General features: G+C 51.1%; 1 protein-coding gene across 1 annotated transcript in view; it reads right to left on the bottom strand.

Moving 5' to 3' along the window:
* ABCA13 (ATP binding cassette subfamily A member 13) overlaps positions 1–24,214 on the bottom strand; it is a 374,957-nt gene that overhangs the window by 228,674 nt on the left and 122,069 nt on the right. Inside the window, exons 27-30 of the mRNA XM_042927326.1 lie at positions 18,300–18,413; positions 15,103–15,193; positions 11,495–11,671; positions 9,199–9,505 (exon numbers count right to left, since the gene is read on the bottom strand). Coding sequence (XP_042783260.1) covers positions 9,199–9,505; positions 11,495–11,671; positions 15,103–15,193; positions 18,300–18,413 — 689 coding nt within the window. The remainder of the gene's footprint in view (positions 1–9,198; positions 9,506–11,494; positions 11,672–15,102; positions 15,194–18,299; positions 18,414–24,214) is intronic.

Genomic DNA, 24,214 nt, shown 5'->3' with positions numbered 1-24,214 from the left:
TTAGACCAAAGTCACACGTAGCGAAAGAACCACAGAATCATCGGCTTCTGTTTTTCTCACTCGAGATGCACGACTAGAGATGCACACTGGTGGTCAATTTCCAGACCCCACACCCCTCCCCCACGTCAGCCCAGCCTCTGCCCACTGCCCCCCTCCGGACCTTCCCCCAGCGCCCCCCACACCACATCCCAGGAGGATGTCGGGCCCAGAAGCCCGCAAGGCAGCTGCTGAGGGGAAGGACCAGCACCTGTCTTACCCTCCCATCCCCTCTCTGCTCCCTCTGGGAGACTCAGGCCAGTCGGCTGAGGTCCGGCCAAGGTCCCATGCCTGCTGGCCAGCTCTGTTTGCATTCCTTCCCCAGCACAGTGGCTGCGGGCCATGACTGGTGACCGGATGGGGAGGGTGGCAGGTGGGGCCCCTGAGGCTCACATTTACTCTGTGTCCTCCAACCTGCGCCAGACGTATGCACGCTGGGTGTCGGTGAGGGAAGGGGGATTTGAGGTCCATTCTTTGCTTTCTTTTTCTTTTTTTAATATTTATTTATTTGGGGGAGAGCGCAAGTGGGCTGTGCCAGCCTACTAGCAGCGAGCCCAACGGGAGGCTCGAACTCACAGACCGAGAGATCATGACCTAAGCCCAAGTCAGACGTTCAAACAACCAAGCCACCCAGGTGTCCCATTCCTCGCTGTTCCAAGTTTGGTAACTCTCAAGAAGGTCAGGGAGAAGGAAGGGTGCCCACATCCATGCCTCTTCTCTGCACACTGCACCACCCAGAACAGCAATCCCACCTTGGCTCTGAACACGGTACCTGGAGGAACATCTGAGCAGGGAGGTCTGCCCAGAGGGACTTGGGCAGCCAGGGGGTACCCAGCCCGCTCACCGGCCTGGTCTTGTCCCCTTCCCAGGTCGGGTTCAGCACATCCTAGCCAGGGAGGTAGACAGGCGGCCAGTTAGCAACCCCATTCCCGGTGACGATCTTGAGCAACCGAAGTGTCAAATCACAGCTCAAGGTCTGAGACCAGCCAGACCTGGTCTCCAAATGCAGCTTTTTCAGGCCAGTGTCCTTGTGATTCCAAGAGTGAGATTCTAAGGGGATCACAAATGCTTGAAAGCCATCATGGCATTAGAAAGGGACCCAGCATGCACAAGGAGCCAACTCCTGGAACTGTAACTCAGACTCTGGGGACAAAAACCCTCTTCATCAAGCCCTCCTATTAAAAGCGTTCCTAATTCAAAGGTCTGAGCTCACAATCCCAGCTTGGGGGGCTGGGGGCTCCCCCACCACTGCGCAATTCTCGGGCACCAGCTTGGGGGGCTGGGGGCTTCCCCACCACTGCGCAATTCTCGGGCACCAGCCGGTGTCCTACAGTGCAACTCAGTTGTGACACGACCTGAAGGTGGCGTCACATCCCACAGGTCAAGGGCTCAGTTCCACAAGCCCGCGTGGTGCACCCACGCACTCCAACACACACACGTACACACACATGCTCCTCTGAAGCCCTTTGCAAATCCAGGTACTCTGATGACCTATGGTTAAAAAGAAAGCCACAGGAGCGCCTGGGCGGCTCAGTTGGTTGAGCGTTTCAGCTCAGGTTCATGATCTCACAGTTCATGAGTTGGAGCCCTCCCCTTCCCCCTGCCCCCCCACAGCGTTGGGCTTTGCAATCACAGTGCGGATCCTGCTTGAAATTCTCTCTCCCTCTTTCTCTGCCCCTCCCTGCTCCCTCCCTATCTATCTCTCTCTTTCTCAAAATAAATTAAAAAAACATTTATAAAAAAGAGACAAGTAAGCAAGCCACAGACCCAGGGTAGAGTCACTTGCCTCCAGGAACGCAAACTAAGACTTAATTGTCATTTCAATTTCTTCAAGAGTGGGATTTTAACTCAATCAATCGGGACTTTTCTGATCTGCACCAATGACATAATCGGTCACAAAGGCCCTTTCTTCCCAGAGGAAGTTGAGGTGATCCACCTAATGAGACGCCCAGCCCTTCCCCTAAGGGAGGTAACAATCCTTTCTTTCCTTTGGGGATGAGTGCTCGCCCTGCCTCCCTTCCCAGAAACACTTTCCATTTTGGGCAGCATCCCAGAGCTGCCCTCCCCTTGCTACAAGGGATGCTGCCCCATCGGGAATCACTTCATAAAGCCAACTAGGTCTTCAAAATACAAGGCTGAATTTTGTTCTTCAACGTGATAAACCAGAGGCTCCCACAACCTCTCCCTGGGTTTGGCGAACTGACAGAACTGGCGGGAGCCGCTCACAGGACTCGGGGGACAGATCGCTCACTAGATCGCTGGTCTGTTGTAAAAGGATTAAGTCAGGAACAGAGGGAAGAGAGAGCTGCCCAGGGCGCGGATGGGGAGGGGGCGCCGAGCTCCCTGCCGCCCCGGGGCCCACTGCCCCCCCCCATCTCCACGTGCTCACCAACCCAGAAGCTCTCGGGACCCGTCTGTTGGGTTTTATGGGGGTGTCATTACAGGAGCCTGATTGATGAAATCATCTGCCATTGGTAATGGATCCAACCTGCAGCTCCTCCTCCCGAGGTCAAGGGGTGGGGCTCCCGAGGCCAGGGGGTGGGGCTGACAATTCCGCCCCTGGAACCATGTGGGCGGCTCCCCTGCAGCCCCTCCTCCTGAGGTCAGGAGGTGGGGCCGATAGCCCCGCCCCTGTGACCACGTGGGCGGTCTCCCTGGCAACCAGCCCCCATCCTCAGGTTCTTTCCAAACTCCCGTCATCAACACAAGGGACACCTTTCTGGTCCTCCACTTAGGAAACCCCTTAAGGAGCTGGGCGCAGGTGCCCTAAACAGGAGGAACACCCACACCTGTGCCGGCGGCCAGCTGGCACCCAGCTGGGACCACCCGCTCAGGTCACTGTCACAGCCCATTGGCGCCTCCCCCGGGCTCTGAATACACAGCATCTACTGCCCTAAGCAGTTTTTTGTGCTCAAGGGCCCTCCGTTCCTCACCTCCGCAGCCCTCCCAGCACCTAGAAAACTGCATGCCATACGGTGATGTGAACAAAATACAACGTCTGCTGGGAGAACGAATTGGGGGAAGAAACTCGCCTTGTTTCTAAACGAGGACTTTGGCTGGGACGCCTCATTGCACAGAACTGCCCCTTTGATTATATGACAGTCAGCATCTCTGTCCGCAGGCACTAAGACTCAGGCCATCAGAACACCGCTAACCGGCACACACCCAGAGTTAACAACGGCCGAACCCCGGGGTCCGATGAAAACAGAAGAAAATATAAGGCAGCCATTCACAGACGGAGTGAAGTAACAGCTGAGTGACCAAGGTGTAGACACAGAATCCCACATAAAATGCTTAAAAGTGGTGATGCATAGCTCCCGGGGGGGGTGAAGGGCATTCAGGGGGCATGAGACCCCGCGAAGAATAACTCTGACCCATCTCAGCCTCCATTTTTCAGCGATATTTATCTTATAAGGTTCCCTCCAAGGATGAATGAGATGTGTGTGAACGTGTGACACACTTTTAAGAGAAGCATTATTCGGGCACTGGTGACGTGGGAAAACACAGGGAACATTGGATAAACCGTCACCTGGGGTTTGAACAAAACACCTGTCTCCCAGGCAGGGCAAGGAGCCCATCCGAGCTTTGATGGGCACGAGAAAGGATACAAAACTGTACTTCTTGTGCTCCCCACTCTGGATGGTGTCACCAACCAATTCCACACAATCCGTCCCTCGGGGACACAGAAGGGAGCCCGGGTCTCTGGGCCCCACGGGTCATCAGGAAGGTGGATTTCTACCGCAAACGAGAGCCATTCACCAAATATAAGACAGAGGGGCTTAATTCGTTCAGGTGAAGTAAATCCCCAGGAAAAGAAGCAAGAAAAATGTGTACAGTGAGGGGCCTAAGGCCAGTCAGCGGGGGATCGGGCTGATTTCTTCCGGAGGCAGCAAGCATCCCTGTCGGCCCGTCACTCTGGACTTCTCCCGGGACACATCAGAGTCCAGACGTAGGGAGGCTGGCCATCACTCAGGCAGGGGACACTCTGGTCTGCCCCTGCTCCTGCAGGACCCCCGGCAAACTGAAGGCACTAAGGCACCGGAGGGAAGAGCACAGCTTTTTCAGGGAAACCTTCTTTTTGTGTATAAAACAATCCCGGAGTACTGATGTGGTTTTCGTGTTTCTGAAAACCTTTCAATGAAGTTGCCTCACTCTCTGGGGCAATGAATGAACACTGGACTTTGTACTCATGAAGTCTGCCAGGGCTCCACTGGGGAATTGTCCTGTGATGACCCCCCGGGGAAGCTCGGGGCTGAGAGGAGCCTTATGTAGTCAGGGGTCCTGATCTGCCCAAGTCTGCAAATCCCAGGAGAACATTTCCCAGTGCACGCCCCTCAGAACAGCACTTCCTTGGGCTGCTGGCCAATAGTGGATGAGAGAGGAGGGGGACAGAGAGAGGGAGGAGGAAGATGGGGGAAGGAGGGAGGGAGGGAGGGAAGGAAAGAGGAGGAGGAGGGAGGGAGGAGGGTGGGGGAGGGGCATGGAGAGGAGGGAGGGGGTAGGAAAGGAGGGAGAGCTGTGTTCCCAGAAGGCAGAACCGCCTACGTAAATCAACTTGAGCAGACTTCATTACCATGGACACACTGCCCTTGTGTGCCTGGGCCCCTCCTATTAAGACCTCCTCCCCCAGCTGTCTTCTGCTGCCCAAATTCCCTGGTAGCCACCACTGGCTTCTCCCCACCCCCACACACAGCAGGCTCCTAGCTGGTCTGCACTCAAGTCTCCAGCTGTCCCTTCCGACCTCCAGCCTCCTCTGGGCCCCCCCACACTGGCCACCATCCTGAGGAGGGCCCCAGTGACCCTCTGTCCCACCTGGGAGCCGCACTGGCCACTCTGCAGGCCCCAGACCACTCCCAGCCCTCACCCCGGCCCCGGGGTGCTTTCTCCAGCCCTGTCCCAGAGCCCTGTCCCAGAGCCCTGTCCCTGCCGAGGGCCCGCCTTGTTCCTCTGTAGGCACTCCCACCGCAATGGTGCCATCCAGTCTCATCCATCAGACGCTGACGACCCCCTAGACTGCCTCCTGCTCAACGTGTCACCAGGGTCCCAAAGGCACCCAGGCGGGTCCCCACCCAGCTGCTATCCCCATCCCCCAACCTTCTCCACCCAAAGGCCCAGCACCTCACAGTCCACGCCCTTGGACAAAACTCATCGCTGTGGATGTCTCTCAGTCACACCCTCCCCGTCTGCCACCTCCCTTCTGAAAGCAACCAGAATCTGACCACTTTCCACCTCGGTCCCTGCTCTCGCCCTTGTACACTGTGCCCTCTGCTCGGGGCCTCTTCACACACCAGGCCACGCCTGCCCCAGGGCCCTTGCCCTGGCTGGCCACTCCTCTGGCCTAGAACACATTTTCCTGTGCTTCTATAACTCTTCCAGTTGGTCCTCTGCTAAGAAAGAGACGACAGGGGGGCACCCAGGTGGCTCAGTGGGTTGAGTGACCAACTTCGGCTCAAGTCATGATCTCGAGGTGTGCGACTTCAAGCCCTGCATCGGGCTCGCTGCTGTCAGTGCTGAGCCCGCTTCTGATCCTCTGTCTCCTTCTCTCTCTTCCCCTCCCCGACTTGTGTGCTCTCTCAAAAATAAAAATAATAACAAGTAAAAAAGAAAGAGACAACAGACCCAGAACAGTCACTTGTGCCGAGCCCCACATTGGCAAACCAAGACTCAAAGCTTACCCTAAGTGTAGTTCCAACTCACCCGGAAGTGTGTAAACTGTAACCAGTCAACTGAAATTACCTGCGGGGCAAGACTGAGACTGTCCCCACAGACCCCTTCCGCTCCCCTGGGAGGGCGGCCTTGCCTGAAACTATCCATTCTTTGCCAATCATTTCCTTGAACACCCTCCTTTTGCCTTTAAAAGCCTTTCCTTTCCTCCAGCTCTGGGAGATTTGTATTTGCCAAAAGGGAAGATGCCTGATTCAGGAACCCTCCAACAAAGCCCATTTGATCTTTAATTAATTTACTCAGTGGAATTTTTCACGTTCAACAGACTGAATGTCACCTTCTTGGCAGGGCTGACCCTAACCACATTAATGATTCCTCTGGGCGCTCTGGCCACCCTGGCCCTACACCTGCTCCTCTCTTACTACCTTCCAGTATTCAATTCAAGCTTCTCCTTTATTGTATGTGTAGACCCCCGCATCCCTGAACTCAGTCACAAGAGCAGGGATTTCTACCTGTCCCTTCACTGACACACCCAGGTCTGGGGACTGACAAATGGTACACATATATAGTTGAATAAATGAGCACATTAACAACAATATAACTTATTCAGCACATAGCAGGGAGCCACTAAAAATTTCGCACGTGTGCTCTGTGGTCTACACCGGGCTGCCCAATGATCGCTCAGGTGGCCGAGCGCCAGGATCTTAGATCTCAACTGTGCCTCAGCCTCCTATAGGTTCACCCAGCCCTGCAGATACAGACGCTTTCTAGGACTAGAAATAAAAGAAGGGTATGCGGTGATGAGAGCCTCAAAGACTTAAATCTCTCAGTCAAGGAGAATACTTCTTCACCTCCTTCAAAGACTTCCAAGAAACGGTGCTGTGCTGTCCCAGGGAGGGAATAGTAACACTGAATCCATGACCCAGGATCTCGGCAGGACACTCGGCTCACTCAGCCCAAGGCGGGAATGTTTCGACCCAAGTGTCCATCGATAGACGAATGGACAGACAAGATGCGGTACGGATACAATGGAATATTACTGGGCCGTAGAAAAGGATGCGCTCTCGCCATTTGCGACAACACAGAAGGACCTAGGGAGTATAACACTAAGTGGAAAATGTCAGACAGAGAACGACAAATACCACGTGATCTCGATACCCTGTGAATCTGCAAAACCAAAGTAAACAAACAAACAACGGCAGAAACACAGAAACAGAAGCATAAATACAGAGACCGAGCTGGCGGTTGCCAGAGGTGGGGGATGGGTGGCGCAGATGACGGGATAAAGACCCACAAGCTTCCAGTTACAAACCAAGTAGTCAGGGAGACGAAAAGCACAGCGTAGGGAATGGAGTCGGTAATAGTGCAGTCGCATATGGTGACAAACGGTAAGTACCCTTAGCATGGTGGGCGTTGAGCTGTGTCCAGCACTGCTGAGTCCCTGTGTTCTACGCCCGGAACTGACGTACCACCGTATGTCAGCTACGCTTCCAGACAGAAAAAGGAAAGGGACTCTCACGGGGCTCTGGGCTCACTCCAGCCCGAGGCCCGAATGTGTCTCGTCCACAAGAACTTACCTTCGCGGGGTGAAAGGGCACACCTTCGCGACCCTACCTGGCCTCAGTCCCACCCCGTCACCAAGCCCGCTAGCCAAGCACCAGGGACCTGGCAGGCCACTTCCGCCTCGACAATAAGCTGTTTGCAGAAATGTGTATCGTTCTTCCCAACACACCCTCGTGGGGCCCACCCTGTGTCCAGGGGGACGAATCAAACCCCAGATTTGTCCTGTGAACAGGACCGGAGGGAGTCTGCACATTGTACCCGCACGCAGGGCCCCTCTTCCAGGGCAACAGTCAACAGCATGCTTAAGAGCTAGAAAGAGGCTTTCAGAACGCGACCTTCCCGAGATTCAGCTAAAAAGAGAGCATCATAAAAAGTCGATTTCTGGAAACAGGTCATTAAACCCCACAAGGCCCTGGAATTTGGGCTGGGTGAGGTTTGGTGCGTGATGCTTTGCCAGGAACAGTCGTTCCCTTGGTTTCTGCTCTTGGTGCCAATGCCTCCCAGAAAAATAATTCAGGAGAAGAGCGATGGCAGAAAATGTTCAAAGCTGACACGATCATCACCCCGAAAGGAAAGAGAAGCTTTCACTTTACAAAGAAGGAGGTTAAGGGGTGCTTGGGTGGCTCCGTCGGTTAAGCGTCCAACTTCTGCTCAGGTCGTGATCTCACAGTTCGTGGATTCGAGCCCCATGTCGGGCTCTGTGCTGACAGCTCAGAGCCTGGAGTCTGCTTCGGATTCTGTGTCTCCCTCTCTCTCTGCCCCTCCCCCACTCACACTCTGTCCCTCAAAAAAATGAATAAACGTTAAAAAAAACACACACAAGGAAGTTAAGAGGCTTACCAACGGTCTGCACAGTGAGGCAGACCCTGGGGTAAAATGACACCCTAGCCTCTGTTCCTGACCCCTGTTGTCTCCACCAAGCTCTCAGAAGGACAATCCTGCAGGGTACAGCCTTTGCTCCTAGCACAGTGGGAATACTGCCTTTCGCCTCATGAAACATACTGATGTCCTGCTATGCAGAAGGCATGTGGCCAGACAAGAAAGAGGGGTCAGACATCGAGACACCTGTCTGGCCAGCGCAGCCCCAGTCGCCTGGCTTCTGCGTGGCGGCCCCTGCTCTGTGGAAGGACCAGCATCTGCCCCCTGCTCTCATAGCGAAGGCAGTCCGGGTGGTCCCTCTGATGACCTCAGCCTCGGCTCTTTCTTCCCGTGCTCCCCACACCTGCAGCCTGGGGCCTCCAGCCTGGCACAGGACAAGATGCTTGAGGAACAACATCCTTCAAGGCTGAGCTCGCGGCCCTCAGCAAGGTGGATGTCAGGCATCCAGGGGACCGGCGCTGGGCACGCTGTCCACTCTGCTTTGCCAACCCCGCCTGGCCCTGCCCCCCACTCTCCTTCCAGGGCTATGGTCCAGCTGCTCCAGCCCATAACTGACCATCCCTCCTCTCCCCCGCAAGGATGTCACGAGCCCAGTCACCAGTTTACTCCCGCGTGTTCCCAGACTGCCTCACACGTCCCTAAGCCACTGTCCCGGGCCTCCGAGAATCCCCTTCCTCCCGGAAAGTAGGGGGTGCACATTGACTTTTTAAGGATTTGCACTGAAGAGCTAGTGACCTTCTTCTGTTTCGCGAACTCAGATGGCTGGCCTTGGAGTCAGACGCACATAACCCCTGTGAATACTGTTCCAGTTCCTTCCGAGGGGTCTTTAACGCTATGGGTAAGTCTGGTGTCAGAGCTCAAGTCCTACACGATCACAGTACCTCAACAATTATCCTTGCATCTGGACAGCTCAAGAAATTAAACAGGGGGATGGACTTTCTCTAAATGCTCTTTGGCGTGACTACACAGAACTTCTCTGCACTTGGCACGCCAAACGCAAGGCGCTTCTCGCTGTAAAGCGGGCACGTGGCAGGGGGGCACGTGGCGGCTACTCACAGGTCCCTGGTGTGACAGGGGTAGGGCATGGCCTGTGTCTGCGTGGCCGGCTCCTCAGCCTCCTGCCTGGTCTGCACCGAGATGATGGCCCTTTCGATCATGTCTTGCAAAGGGACAAAGATGTAGTTGTACTTGAACACATCGGCCGGTAGGTTCTGAGGATGGAACTTCCAGAAAGGGTTTTTCACCAAATCTGTCCTCATGCTGTGTAAGACGCTGGTCCGGATGGTGTATGTGACGTGGGGTGGCGGGCGCAGAGACGGCGTCCCTGAGTCTCCGCTGCCCAGCGAACTGTTGAATATGACACCTGTCGGCAGGAAAGGGAAGACAGGGTCAGCGCGGCTCACCCGGGGTCAGCGCGGGTCGAGCACAACTGGACGGGCCGTGAGATGGGGTCCAACCCTCTCTGTGCAAGGGGACAGGCCCCACGGGGACGCAAAGCTGATTCTCCGTGTTCCACAGGCAGGGACTGGGAAAGTTAGACCCGAGGCCGCCTAATTTCCTGGCGAACACTCTCTCCTATTTTTCATAAACCCCCACTGTGGTGTCTTTTTTTTTAAATATATATATATTTTTTAATGTTTATTTATTTTTGAGAGAAAGAGTGTGAGCAGGGAGGGGCAGAGAGAGAGGGAGACACAGAATCTGAAGCAGGCTCCAGGCTCCGAGCTGTCAGCACGGAGCCCGACGCAGGGTCCAACTCGCCAACTGTGAGATCATGACCCGAGCAGAAGTTGGAAGCTTAAGTGACTGAGCCACCCAAGTGCCTCCCACTGTGGCGTCTTTAATTATTTGCACCAAAATCATTTGTACACAAAAATCTGTAAGAAAATGATCCCTTTTGCATTTTTATAGAACTTGAAAAACGACACCAGGCTGTTCAAATGATCGGGCTTTGCTTCTCTGGGATCACAAATGCTTCCCTATGAATGACAAGTGGGGGTCCAGGCTTCCAGGTGTAAGAACTACAGGACAGAAGGCACAGCACGGGGAACACAGGTGATGGTGTGGTGGCCGACGGGAGCCACGCCCGCGGTGAGCACAGCATGAGGGACTGAGCCATCGAACCACATGGACGTAACATGTATCAACTAGATTTCAACGTAAAACGAGGAACTGACCTCTTTGGGGTTATGGATCATCCAAAATGTAAACATAAGGCACATGGATTTCCCGAATTTCATCCACGACGCCTGTTGGGGGTGTGAATGGACCCTCCCCAAAGCTCACATGTGAAGTCCTAACCCCTTGCAGATCACAACTGTTAAACAGATCACAATGGGGGTAATCATTTCCAAAGGAGGTCATCAGGGTGGCCTTTCACCCAACATGACTGGCGTCTTCCAACAGAGGGGACATTTGGACCCCGACACACACAGAGGGCACTCCAGAAGAGACACGGGAGAAGGCGGCCATCAACGCACCACGGCAGACTCTGCCTCATGGCCTCAGAAGGACAGCCCCCTGCTGACACCTTGATCGCGGACTTGTGGCCAGAACCACAAGAAGCTGAACTTGTGCTGTTGAAGGCAGTCTGTGGTCCTGTGTCTCCACAGCCCTCAGCAAACTCATAGAAACCAAAATAAAGAACTAACTCGACGTTTAGTCAAAATGAAGATGAGAGCACAGAACACATCACGTTTATCCTGAGCAAATGAACATGAATGAATGGAGACAAATTGGCTGCTGTCTTGTCCCCTGGCCCAGCCCCAGGACGTCAAGTGATAAGGAAGGGGCGCCTGGGTAGTTCAGTTGGTTAAGCACCTGAGTCTTGGTTTCAGCTCAGGTCATGATCTCACAGTTCATGAGTTCGAGTCCCACATCAGGCTCTGTGCTGACAGCTTGTGACCTGCTTGGGATTCTCTCTCTCTCTCTCTCTCTCTATCTCTATCTCTATCTCTATCTCTCTCTCTCTGTCCCTCCCCTGCTCTCTCTCTCTCAAAATAAATAAATAAAATTAAAACTAAAATTTTTTTACAAAGTGATGAGGAAATCAAAGCATAACTTTAATCAGAAAGATAAAATTTATCACGCGAGATGTAACCATCAAACGACACCATAAACCAGTAACAACGGATGCAGTGAGTAGTGTGCGGCCCAGGATGTGAGGCCAGCAGCCCCGTATGCAGCCTGTCTTCCCGTCAACTCAAGGGGAGTCTTTCCGCTCGGTGTATTTTACCGGGAAATGACTTCTTGTCTTTCTGAGCCATTGTCACGCGCATCTAGGGACAAATACACACACGGCAGGCGACTGGGGCCGGGCCCGCATGCGCGTGTGTTTTCACTGAATACTCACTGGCCAAGAAGTCATTCTGCTGCATGAGTTCACGGGCTCTCGACTCCAGGCTGGCGACAGACTCCAGGGCCTGGAAGCGGTTCAACATCACACAGGAGGACAGGTTGACCAAGATACGGCCCAGGACACGGAGATGCCCGGTGTCCCCGTGGGCAAACAGCTCGTCCAGCTTCACTCCTGAGGACAGTAAGTGTAACAGGACATTGCAACTTTCCTCTCAGCCCAGGGCTTACGAAGGGAAAAAAGTCCCTCCGTGGAAAAAATGACTCAATAGTCACATTCTGTTCATGTGCAAATTGTGCCACCTCTTTGCTGAGGATCTACTCCACTTAGTGACCACAGTTCCATGATGCTGGTCCTGCTTCACCGTGGAAGAACAGAGGGCGAGCCTGCGGCCCGGGGACACAGGGCAGCGGCCAGGGGACACAGGGCAGTGGCCAGAGGACACAGGCCAACTGGCCACGCAGAAGAAAGCTCCAGTGGCAAGCCTGTGAGCAACACAGGAGACCTCGCACATGGAACCCGGCAAAAAAAGTTAATGTTCCAACCCGGTGGCAAGGAACTCTAGAAAACGTGCATTCACCCCAATAGCAGGTGTTTTGTGACAACCGCTCGCTTTGTCACATGCACTTTGCGAGAACCGCCATCGGTGATCAAGGAACACAGAGGAAAATCCGATCCTGCTGTGCTCTGTCCAGGTCTGCGCGTTTGCAGTGGAAAGAGAGCTGGGGATTCAAAGCGGCACGTGTGGGCTCCAGAACCCATGCATGCAACGTCTGTCAGGACAAAACGCCAAGGAGGACTCAGGATGTTTGGTTTGCTCTGGCTTCAAAGAGGAGCCAGACCACAGGAGAGAGAGACGTGGAGACTCCAAAGGACACAGCCGTGGGAAAAACACCCAGAACTCAGCGCCAAGCAGGAAGGGAGTCCAGACGGGCTCAGCAGGCACGGGGTCGGTGGGGTGGGGGGGGGGGGGGTGGGAAGGAGGGGACTGAATCCCACAAGCCTGCCCTGTGCACGATTCTGTACAGGAGATGCCATCACACCTGCCACAGTGGCCAATGCCACAGTGTCACCATAGGGCGGGGCCCATGTGCCTGCAGTTCAGTCAGGAGAACCACTGCATCCTCCACGGCCTCACTCCTCAGGAGACCCCCAGACACCAGACTGCTCAGGATTCATAAGATGAAAGACTTGGGGCGCCTGGGGGGCTCAGTCGGTTAAGCCTCCGACTTCGGCTCAGGTCATGATCTCATGGTCTGTGAGTTCGAGCCCCGAGTCAGGCTCTGCGCTGACAGCTCCGAGCCTGGACCCTGCTTCGGATTCTGCGTCTCCCTCTCTCTCTGCCCCTCTCCCGTTTGTGCTCTGTCTCTCTCTCTCAAAATAAATAAACATTAAAAAAATTTTTTTTAAATAAAAAGATGTGTGGAGAAAAGTGAGTGAATTCTCTAGCTAGGGAGTTACAAAAGGAGATTTGCATCTTAGAGTGTGTCTGAACCCCCAGCATGCCCCCCACTCGCACAGGGCCTGTTCAGAGGGCTGTGTGGGGCAGGAGTGAAGGCCAACCATCCACATCCGTATGGACAAGAACACTTCAATCTACTCCGGGGTCGGGCAGGAAGAACGGAGGACTCACACACACTTTATGGCTCTCACAATTCCTTGAGAATTCCACACTCTGGGTCCTGATTCGTCTGTAGGAAAAGCTCAGGGTCTGAATTGCTGGGGCTGTTTTTTTCCACCCACTTGATAGAAGTTTGTTTTAGGGAAAAGCCGATCAGAAACAGTGAGGGCTCTGGGTCAACACCATTACCACCCTCGCAGAGTAATGACAGCCTCTGTTCCAGACAGAAACCGTCTGAGGCCACACCGGTCCCGCCAAACAGCACCACACGCAGGCTCTGTTATATACAGCTGTCCAGAAACTACTTCCTTTTTTAGCGTTTTTAATGTTTATTAATTTTTCAGAGAGAAAGAGAGCAGGGGAGGGGCAGAGAGAGGGAGACACAAACCAAAGTAGTTTGCTTGCTGTCAACGTAGAGCCCGATAGAGGGCTCGAACTCATGAACCGTGAGATCATGACCTGAGCCAAGACAAGAGTCGGACGCTTAACCAACTGAGCTACCCATGTGCCCCAGAAACTATTTTATTTTTTAAAAAGTGTGTTTTAACTACTTGAAAAATGACTTAAGGCAGTAACATTTATTTTAAAATATCATTAACCTTTTTTTTACAGTTTATTTCTTTTTGAGACAGAGAGAGACAGAGTGCGGGCGGGGGAGGGGCAGAGAAAGGGAGACACAGAATCCAAAGCAGGTTCCAGCCTCTGAAGGGTCAGCACAGAGCCCAGCGCAAGCCGATGTGGGGCTCGAACCCACAAACCGTGAGATCATAACCTGAGGTGAGGTCAGACGCCGAAACGACTGAGCCACCCAGGCGCCCCACATTAATTTTTCTAAGGCAGTAAATTCACCAAACTTTTTTTGCCATAAGAGGGAAATATCATGCCCCCTACGATGCCCGGCCCTCCGCTGACCTCCAAATGCAGGCAGACACCAGCCCCTTCCCGCTCACGGGCAGAGTGCCAGGATCCAGTGACGCCCCCCTTCCCTTCGGGTCCTTCCTCTATTCCCATCCTGCCCCCGGCCAGGCCGGGCTCCTAAGAGCACCCCTGGGACACACCGGCCTGATTCCACCTCAGAGCCGTTGGTCCTGACACGGCCGTCTGCGCCCCGCCCGGGATGGTGGGGCAGGGTCTCCAGATCCCGGCACAGAACCCGACTCTCCTGTGCGCTCGCTCAGTAAATGAACTCATGCGGGGCGGCCTGGATGGCTCAGTCGGTTAAGTGTCCAACCTCAGCTCAGGTCATGATCTCCCAGTTTGCGGGTTCGAGCCCCGCATCAGGCTCTCTGCTATCCGCGCAGATCCGTTTCAGATTCTGTGTCTCCCTCTCTCTCTGCCCCTCCCCTCTGCTGCACGTGCTCTCTCTCTCTCTCTCTCTCTCTCTCTCAAAAATAAATAAACTTAAAAGAAACAAACAAATGGATTCGTGCACTGACAAACTACTGAGGCAATACAACCATCCGCTGATTGACAGAACCTTCTAGCCTCAGCTCCAAATCTTCCAATCGACGCACCTGCTTTCCGTCAGCTCCTGACTCAGGAACGCTCCCTCATTCCATAAACTTATCTGAAGTCTCAGAATTCTTGCCTTTGGTATCAGAAGCCTTCCTCTCCAAGTGCGCTCCCTGCTACTCAAGCCCCGACTCGGCAAATCAGAAAACCGCAGGGAAGAACAAATGAGAGCATTTCTAGTCTTGTGGACGAGAAACCAGAAACCCGAGAGGAAGAGTGACTGGACAGTGTCACCCCGAAACTTAGAGGCAGGAGGATGAGCACCCCGGCGGCGGGCCAATAGGGAAGCGGACCCTGCCACACCCACCCTCGTACACTCGCACACCCGCACACTTACATTGCACACCTGCCCACGTATGCTTTTGCACACCTGGCCTCCAGCTTGCACACCTACCCACGTACACGCCCACGTGTGCTCGCACAATTACACGCACTCGCCCACCGGCTTACACCCGCACACCCGCCCACTTACCGTAAGTCTGGAGCTTTTCCATCAGCTTGTCTACATCAATGTGCAGCTGGCTTTCTACAAAGTTTCCTATGAATTTGTTTCTCAGGGCTGCCTAAAGGGAAATAACACAGCTTCACAAAAATAATCTCATTTCCTCACTTATTATTCAATGAAAAATACTTGTGAGGTTAACTCAAAGTTTCAGTATACAAGACAAGGACACATAAAGTGAATCATGGTTAAAAAAAAAAAAAAAAAAGGTTCTAAAGATCATGGTAAATAATGGCCTAACATTTGATGACAATTTTATCTTGAAAACCAAAAGGAACAATTGTGACAATTCAGATTGTAACTGAAGTCACGCACTAATCTCTGAAAACCAAGAATGAACTCAGTGTGACCTTCCAGCAAAATTTTCTAACAAAAGTGTATGGTGACCCTTTGTATCAGATCCTTAACGGTCTTTTCCACAGGCCAGCTGTAAAGAGGGGGTCACTGTCAGAAAAGCACTGAGGAAGGGTTTCTGCGTCCCTTGAACCTTCTTAATCCTTTGGCAACCAAATCTCATCTTCGGGAGACACTTTCATATCATGATCGCTGCGACCCCTCTTACATATTGATGGCTTTGCCTCTCCTTTGTCAATGGTTTCCCTACAGAGGGCTCTTCGGGGTGACTTTTTTTAATGCTTATTTATTTATTTTGAGAGAGAGAGAGAGCATGGGAGGGAGGGGGCAGAGAGAGAGGGAGACAGGGAATCCCAAGCAGGCTCCAAGATGACAGCGGGCAGCCTGACGCGGGGCACAATCTCCCGAACCTTGAGATCGTGACCTGAACATAAACCAAGAGTCAGATGCTCAACCGACTGAGCTCCCCAGGCGCCCCCTCCAGGGTGATTTCATGAAACTTTGCCTCTTGATCTTGAAGTGGGCATGCACTGACTTATATACTACTGCCCCCCACAACACCCAACAGTCCACAGCAGACAGAGGACAAAATCCCGTGAGGCCAGCGCCAGGATTAAGCGGTGAGGGTTGGTGGGGGGGGTCGGGGGAGGCTAGCGGAACAGGGACTAATTTTGGAACGTGTCCATTCACTAGAGAATATTTATATGTGACCCCGACATTTTGTTAGCGCACAACCTTACAACTCGGAGCTCCTGATAAGGAATTCTCGAATGTGGTCTACCTTCTGCATCGAGCTCTCGGACTTCTCACACCCGCCCCAGAGATGTGACGATTTCATCGACGTGTCTACGGATGACAGGATTTCAGTACGAAACCCTGGTGTGCGCTCCTTTTTGGAATCTTACATATTTTTTGTCGGGCACGTGGCAGACACAGGGTGGGCACTTTCTGTGTGTTAGTCCCTGAACCTCGGCCACATCTCCGAGAGGAGATCACTCACTCTTAACTGAGCAGGAAGGAGGTCCAGGCCTCGGTCGCCAGCAAAGGCACTAGCCTAAGCCGCTGGTGGCAGAGTCAGATGGAGGAAAGAGTTGTGCGGCTAACGTGACTGCCTGGAGGATGGCAGACCATCAGAGGACCTCTCCAAGGAGCCGTGTGGTTCGAGGGACAGTCAGGCACCTGGTCACATCCTCACGAGACTGTGCAGACGCTCCCTTTTTTGCTTATAATGCGGTGTGTAATTTCCAGTCCCAGCAGAGACTTTACGAAAGCCTACATCATCCGCCATCTGACCTGTTACAGAGAAAGCCTACTGACCCCCATATAAACAAACTAATCCACGAGCAGACAAGTCAAAGAAAAATATGACAATAGCCCCGGCACTCGCACGGTGCTGGCCGCCCTCAGAACCAGCGTCGTGGACCTTCAAAGACCAGGACAGAACTGACGGCCGCTGCTGGGCTCGGAAACCACCTGGGTTTGTCGGGGGCCACGACCACCCCCCCAGGCCCACTGCAGGCAGCCGCAGGACCCCGGCACAGGATTCCCCAGGGAAAACTGACCGAAGCTCTGGGCAGTGTATTCACTACCTTGCAGGACCGGCTAGGATGCTCCCGCCCAGCCTCCCTCCCTCTCTGGGTCCCGGGGTCAGACCTGCATGTCCTCAGGTGCCTATGCTCCCGAGCTCCCCAGCACCCTTTGCCTCCCTCTCCCATAATAAAATTCTCCCCCGTTGGGGAGCACCTGGGTGGCTCAGTCGGTGAAGCGTCTGACTCTTGATTTCAGCTCAGATCATGTTCTCACGGTTCGTGAGTTCAAGACCCATGTCGGGGCTCTGTGCTGAGAGCTCAGAGCCTGCTTGGGATTCTCTCTCTCCGTCTCTCTCTCTGCCTCTCCCCTGCTCATGCTTTCTCTCTCTCTCTCAAAATAAAACTTAAAACAAATTTTAATAAAATAAAATGAAAAATAAATAAATAAAATTCTCTCGTCTTAGCACCCACTGTGGGAGGCCCCAGACACAGAAGCATTTCCTGCATGGCAAACACTATTCCAAGTGCCTCCCAGACCCTCAGTGATTTACAGCTTGTAACTACGATTATTTCCTCACAGCACAGATAAGAAACCCAAGGCACAGAGAAGTTCAGTGACCAGTCTGAGATCACACAGCAGTGCTAGGCTCAGCTCAACTGGGCATCAAACCCAGACAAGCTGGCTCCTGAATCCATGCTGTGAATCACCCTGACCTACTCACCTGGTGCGTAAGAAACAGGCGGAACAGGAATGAAAATGCGGGCATACTTTCTCATGCTATCAGACTTCAGTGAGTTAGGGTTCTTTTTCAAATGGCCCCCGGTTATTATGTGGCCTACCTCATTTAAAGTTCTGAAGTTCACAGCTGTGGGGCTCCGCAGGAGCTGGCCATCTTAAACCACAGCCCCCGAATTCTGGAATATTTTAGGTTCTCGATACAGAATGTCAGGGAGTGATAACTGATCCTTTAAGTAGACCCAGAGTTGAATAGTACGCAAACCACTCAAAGGAGCATTAAGGTACAAAATCATGCCTCCATCTAAGTTATGGAATTGAAAGAACAGGCCAGTGTTAATAAATTATTCACGATGCTCATAATAGTGACATCCGGCATGAATAAAACCCTTGGTAATTCACAAAACTGCCTCACAAGTTCACCTTCAGGTCAACGTGATTAGTCAACCAACAAGCACACCCGAGGGGCTCTTGGGGTCTTCGAAGGGGCCACTCTGATTTCACAGACGCGCCCTAGCAGGTGCTCTGGGAGGAAAGCCACCACTCACCTGCAGTTTGCTGAGCATCTGGCTACTCCCTCCACTCTGAAAAACGCTGGACACTTCCAGCAAGGTTTCTGTTAAAGTCTTCAGCTTGTCCACGAAATGAAAAGTATAATTTGCCTGCAAAGGAAAGCAAACGTGGGTATGTCTCTAGTTCTGCTGGGCCACCTCAAGAAGATTCTTAAGGACTGTGCAGCTACAGCAGGGGAGAGAGGCCACAGGACAGGACTGGCCAGCAGAACAAAGACGTGCCAAGGCCACGGGCAGGCCGACCGACATGTCCCCCCACCAGGGGACCGGCTCTGGTGCCCTCATCTCTGCAGGTGCGACCCACCTGTTCACCGTGGTGCTCCCAGGATTGAGTTCACAGAGGGGAACGGCCAATGTCGCCAGTACGTACCGGCTAAACAAAATAATGTTTGCCCACATCTCCTCAAAAATAAGCTGTCAGGTAATGTCTGTGTATTTGTTCTACGACACCCAGCGCTGTTGAAGATACAGCACAACTGGTTGTATTGGATCATTTATTGTTGCTGGCAGAGCAAATAAACCCAAGATTCATGTAAAATAGCTTGGAATCATAAAAATCTTGAGTCACTGACCCACAAAAAAAAAAAATGCCCATGTCTTTTTTTCCCTAAAGATAAAAGGACTCTATCCTAAGAAATGATTTAAATGAAATATAGGGGCGCCTGGGTGGCTCAGTTGGTTAAGCAACCGATTTCAGCTCAGTTCATGATCTCACAGTTTGTGGGTTCAAGCCCCGTGTCATGCTCTGGGCTCACAGTGCAGAGCCCGCTTGAGATTCTCTCTCTGCCCCTCCTCCACTTGCTCTCTCTGTCTCTCTCAAAGTGAATCAACATTTAAAAATAAATGAATGAAATATAAAGGTATCTCCATGAAAATGTCCATGGAATGTTACTATATTTTTAATACGGAAAATAGTCTAAATGCCAAAGAGAAGGCTTAGTACGGAGGGCCTGGGAGAGTCCAACCACACTTCCCTGGGGTCACCAGGAGACCCTCCTAATGCCCCAGGTCATCCCAGGTCAGGAGCTGAAAACCAACCAGCCCAGAAAAGATAGGAAAGCACACTCTCAGCCCAAAGATGGGGCAGGAGCGCCCCCCGGAGCACAGCTGGGGTGTCCACAGGTCGCGGCCCTGTCCCCCCAGCCCGGCCCGGAGCCCCTCCTCCTGGGACTTGGCTGCCAGGCGTGTGAATTGGTGCAGAAACACGTCTCACTCTGTCTGCGTGTGGACCTGGGCCACCAGGACTCACACACTTGCTATTGCCTGCCCGTGCTGGGTAAACGCAGTCCTCTGCTTCTGGGGCCTGTGAAATGATCCTCCTGGTCAAGAGAGGAGGCCAACTATGACTCAGGAGAGAGAAAGGTCTTCGGCTGGAGCTGATTTCATGAAAGAGAGGAGAAAATGTAGGCAATGTCTACTTCATATTCTCCATATTGTCACGGCTGGTCAAGGAGAGTGGAGAACATGGAGATAAGAAGGAGCCGTCTGGGCTAAGGAGCTGCCACCTGAGGGCTGACCACCGGGCGGCTGAACCCAGAACCAGTGGGTGGCAGACGGGCAGTGTTCTGGAACCAGCAACAGGGACAGTCTCCACACAGAACCAACCTATGACGCCATCTTGGCCCTCAGAGGGCAGGTGCGAGACAGAGGGGAAGAAAAGTAAAACCAGGATCTAGGACAGATGCTAAAGATCTAAGCCAAAGAGGAGGCAAATCCCAGGAGAGGGAAGGGGCCAGAGCGGGGTCAGGAATCACCATTGGTCACAAACATCCCTGAGTCTGCACGTTTCGGAGCCTTTCTGATAATAAACAAAATCACATACCTCGTCAGATCTGGGATTCTAACTGAATGAATATATATGCATCGAGGAGTTCACAAGAAACTTCTTTTTTTTATTTTTAAACTATTTATTTATGTTAAAGTTTCTTTATTTTGAGAAAGGGGCGGGGGGGCATAGAGAGAGAGGGAGACGGAGATAATCCCAAGTGGACTCCACGCTGTCAGCACAGAGCCCAACACAGGGCTTGAACTCACAAACTGTGAGATCATGACCTGAGCTCAAATCAAGAGTCATATGCTTAATCGACTGAGCCACCCAGGCGCCCCAAGGAGTTCACAAGAAGCTTCTTCAGAAGGAATTTTAAAAAACTCATGTCGTTTCAGATAGCTTCTCTGCAAAATTAAAAGTCAGTGGACGATGAAGCACATTCTATAGTCCTGAGAGAGAGACAACATAAACCAAGAATTCCTCCGTCAGCCAGGCTATGATGCAAAGGGGGGGAGCCCCAGAAAGCCATCTTCCGACACCCAAGGAGAAAGAACCTCAGCTACCTGTGAACGGTCCCAACAGTCACATGAAGACAACCTGAGTACACGTTAAGTCAACAATATAAGAATAGAAATTTCCCAATACGATCGAAATGGAGATGAGCCATGAAAGCATTCACACAGAGAACTGATTTTAAATAATGGCTAACAAAGTTCTAAGTTTAATCCAGATGCCAACAATGATTCTTGAAACTTAAGTGTAACAATCATAAAATTATAATAGGAAGGTTATAACTGAAATTAGAACCCCCAGTTGCTAACTTTTACGGAGGTGACTGTCATCATGTTAGAAACCCATAGGGTTTCAGGCTCCCTCGGCGACAGACAGGGTGACGGGCAGGTACAGACGCATGCAGGCGAACTGGGACTCCTACCCCAGTAAGAAACACAGCATTAACTGTGACAGGTAAGCACACGTTAAAAAGACAGAAGGAAGGGGCACCTGCCGTGAAGACTGTGACCCCCGATCTCGGGGTTGTGGGTTCGAGCCCCACATTGGGTGTAGGGATCACGTAAAAATAAAATCTTAAAAAAAAAAAACAGAAGGGAGAAAAACAGATTCCTTTGGCAAAAGAGAGGAAAAAAGAAAAACACAAGGCCAAGCATAAATTTTAAAACTAACAGAGAATGACAAAAATAACTCTAGACATGCCATTCACGACAATAACTATGAATAGGTCCAAACATCCAATTAGGATGGAGATTCTCAGACCCAGTTGGTTAAGTGATTGAGGAAGTGTCTATATTTATTGTCTGTAAGCCAGGTCCAGGTGCTAGAAATATAGCTATGAACAAAGTAAGCAAAACTCTTTTCTTAATTAAGATTAAGATTATACACAATGCTATCAAAGCCAACTGGATTTTTATATTGGACTAAAAACAAAAGATTTAAATATCAAGCCAAAACAAAAAAAGCTAGAAATGGTAACAACAGACAAAAGAAAATTTGCAGTAAAAAGAATAAACAAAACAAGGTTTGGGGCGCCCAGGAGGCTCAGTCTGTTAAGCGTCCAACTTTAACTCAGGTCATGATTTCGCAGTTTGTGAGTTCGAGCCCCACATGGGGCTCTCTGCTGTCAGAGCAGAGCCTGCTTCGGATCCTCTGTCCCCCTCTCTCTGTCCCTCCCCCACTCATACCCTCCCCCCTCTCTCTAAAAAATAAACATTTTTTTTAAAAGAACAAAATTTGTTTTATTCTGAAAAAAAATTACAATTTACAACGATTAATATTTATGCAGTCAGGAACATATCATCAAAATATATGAAGTAAAAATGACTAGAAACAAGAAAGGAACATGGTAACACTTGAATACCAGGAGCCCTTCACAACCCGGCAGACGGTCCTTGAAGAGTCAAGTCACGAACGAGCCCCTGTCCAGGTTACAACCCTAGTTCTGCCCCTTGTTTGCTGCCTGGCCTTAAGCCCCATTGCTTAACCGTAGGCTTCAGGCTCCGAGAGGAATGGGGTTAGCAGAGGTGGTGATATTAGGGTACGTGACAGTGTCTCAGGGCCAGGTCTGGGCCATAGTAAGTGCTCAGTAAACAGCCCCGGCAGCAGCCAAACTGCACACCCACATGCCGGGGCTGGATGGTGTTCCCGATGCAACCACAGGAGATCTGAAAAGTCTTAACTCTACAAACACACACACAGACACACCAAATATATATGTATGTTTACATAGGTATCTAGTAAGTTTATAAATATATATACCCTTATTTGTTTTGAGAGAGACAGATCATGTGCACACGCGTGTGCACGCACACGTCAGGGAGAGAAGCAGAGGGGAGAGAAAATCCCAAGCAGGCTCCATGTTCAGCAACGAGCCCGACACGGGGCTGGATCTCACAACTCTGGGATTGTGACCTGAACCGAAATCAAGAGGCAGGTGCTCAAGGAACTGAGCCACTCAGGTGTCCCAATACAAATATGTACATCTTTTTTGTATGACTACCTAAATCTATGGCTACCTAAATTAGTTAAAATATCCTATTTTATCCTCTGTATACATACATATCCTTGCTTTTCAAATGCCGAAGAAAATTTATTGAAACTAACATACAATAAAATCCCAAAATATATAAATCATTTAGGTGTGTGTTATGAAATTAGAAATTCTTAGCCAAAGTTTGTGTGAACACTTTTCTTTTCTTGAGAGAGAAAGAGAGAGAGAGAGGGTCCAAGTGAACGACGGGGCAGAGGGAAGACAGAGAATCCCATGAGGGGCAGAGAGAGAAGCAGGGCTCACCCGGGGCTCGTGCTCACCCGATGTGGGGTGCGAGCTCCCAAACTGTGAGACCATGACCTGAGCCAGAGTCAGAGGCTTAACGGCTGAGCCACCCAGGCGCCCCGCGTGAACACCTTTTAATTTAACGAGTTGCAAATTTTAAATAATACAAATAACTCTTGAGTTATAGGATATTACTTAGGAAGTGTTTACATAGGCAATAATAAAGATATTAGCCATAACAACATGCTAGATAGAACCAAATTGCAGACTCCAGTAGGTTTGTTACTAATTAAAAACCAAAACTTAGTCAACGTAGTACAATAATACAACAAATATGAGGAAAGCCGAAAGAAATGGATAAAAATAAATGTTAAAAGGAAATAACTTCAGGGGCACCCAGCTGGCTCAGTGGTGGAGGATGTGATTCTAGTTCTCATGGTTGTGAGTTCGAGACCTGCGTTGGGTAGAGATAACATAAGTAAATAAATGTTTTTAAAACTTAAAAAGAAATGACATGGAGAAAAAGAAAAACAATGAGAAAATGAGCTATTTTCCTAAACATACAACAAAGTATACAGATCTCCGCTGAGTCTAATTTTAAATTATTTAATATTAATCAATATATTAGAGTGCATCTAAACCTTAATATTGGTGTTAATTTAAATATTCAAAACAATCGGAAATACTGATGTTTGAATAATAGATAATTTAATAATTTAATTTGACAATATTAGAAAATAAACCTCCCAAGTATGGAAAATCCCTATAACACATACAGAGAAATTTTTTTTTTTATAATTTTTTAAAAATGTTTTTATTTATTTTTGAGAAAGAGAGAGACAGAGTGCTAGTGAGGAGGGGCAGAGAGAGAGGGAGACAGCCGAAGCAGGCTCCAGGCTCCAAGCTGTCCGCACAGAGCCAGACGCGGGGCTCAAACTCACGAACTGCGAGATCATGACCTGAGCCACGGTCAGATGCTTAACTGACTGATTCCCCCAGCGCCCCTACAGAGGAAATGTTTTAAAGCAAAAGAATGCTATCTCTGCGACCCTAGATTTTAAAATCTCAGTGAAATATATTTTTGTAAGGAACATGACAAATTACGGATAAGCCATAGAAAACCTTCAGGCAGGAACAGAACGTGTGCTGTGTCCAGCGACCGAGGAGGTGGAAAACGGGGACTAACAGCAAGGCACCTCTCCGGCACTGAGAGCGCGAGACTAGAACCTGCTGGAGAAGCAGCTGCTCCTAGGGCTGGGCCTGGAACACCCAGCAGGCACCCAGCAGAGATAAGCAGACTCATGTCAAAAGGACTCAGAAAAGGGGACTTTGTCC

Source organism: Panthera leo, chromosome A2 (assembly GCF_018350215.1).
Source record: "Panthera leo isolate Ple1 chromosome A2, P.leo_Ple1_pat1.1, whole genome shotgun sequence".
NCBI lineage: Eukaryota > Metazoa > Chordata > Mammalia > Carnivora > Felidae > Panthera > Panthera leo.
Note: the sequence above shows the minus strand (reverse complement) of the source record. Positions and strands in the feature narration are given on the sequence as shown.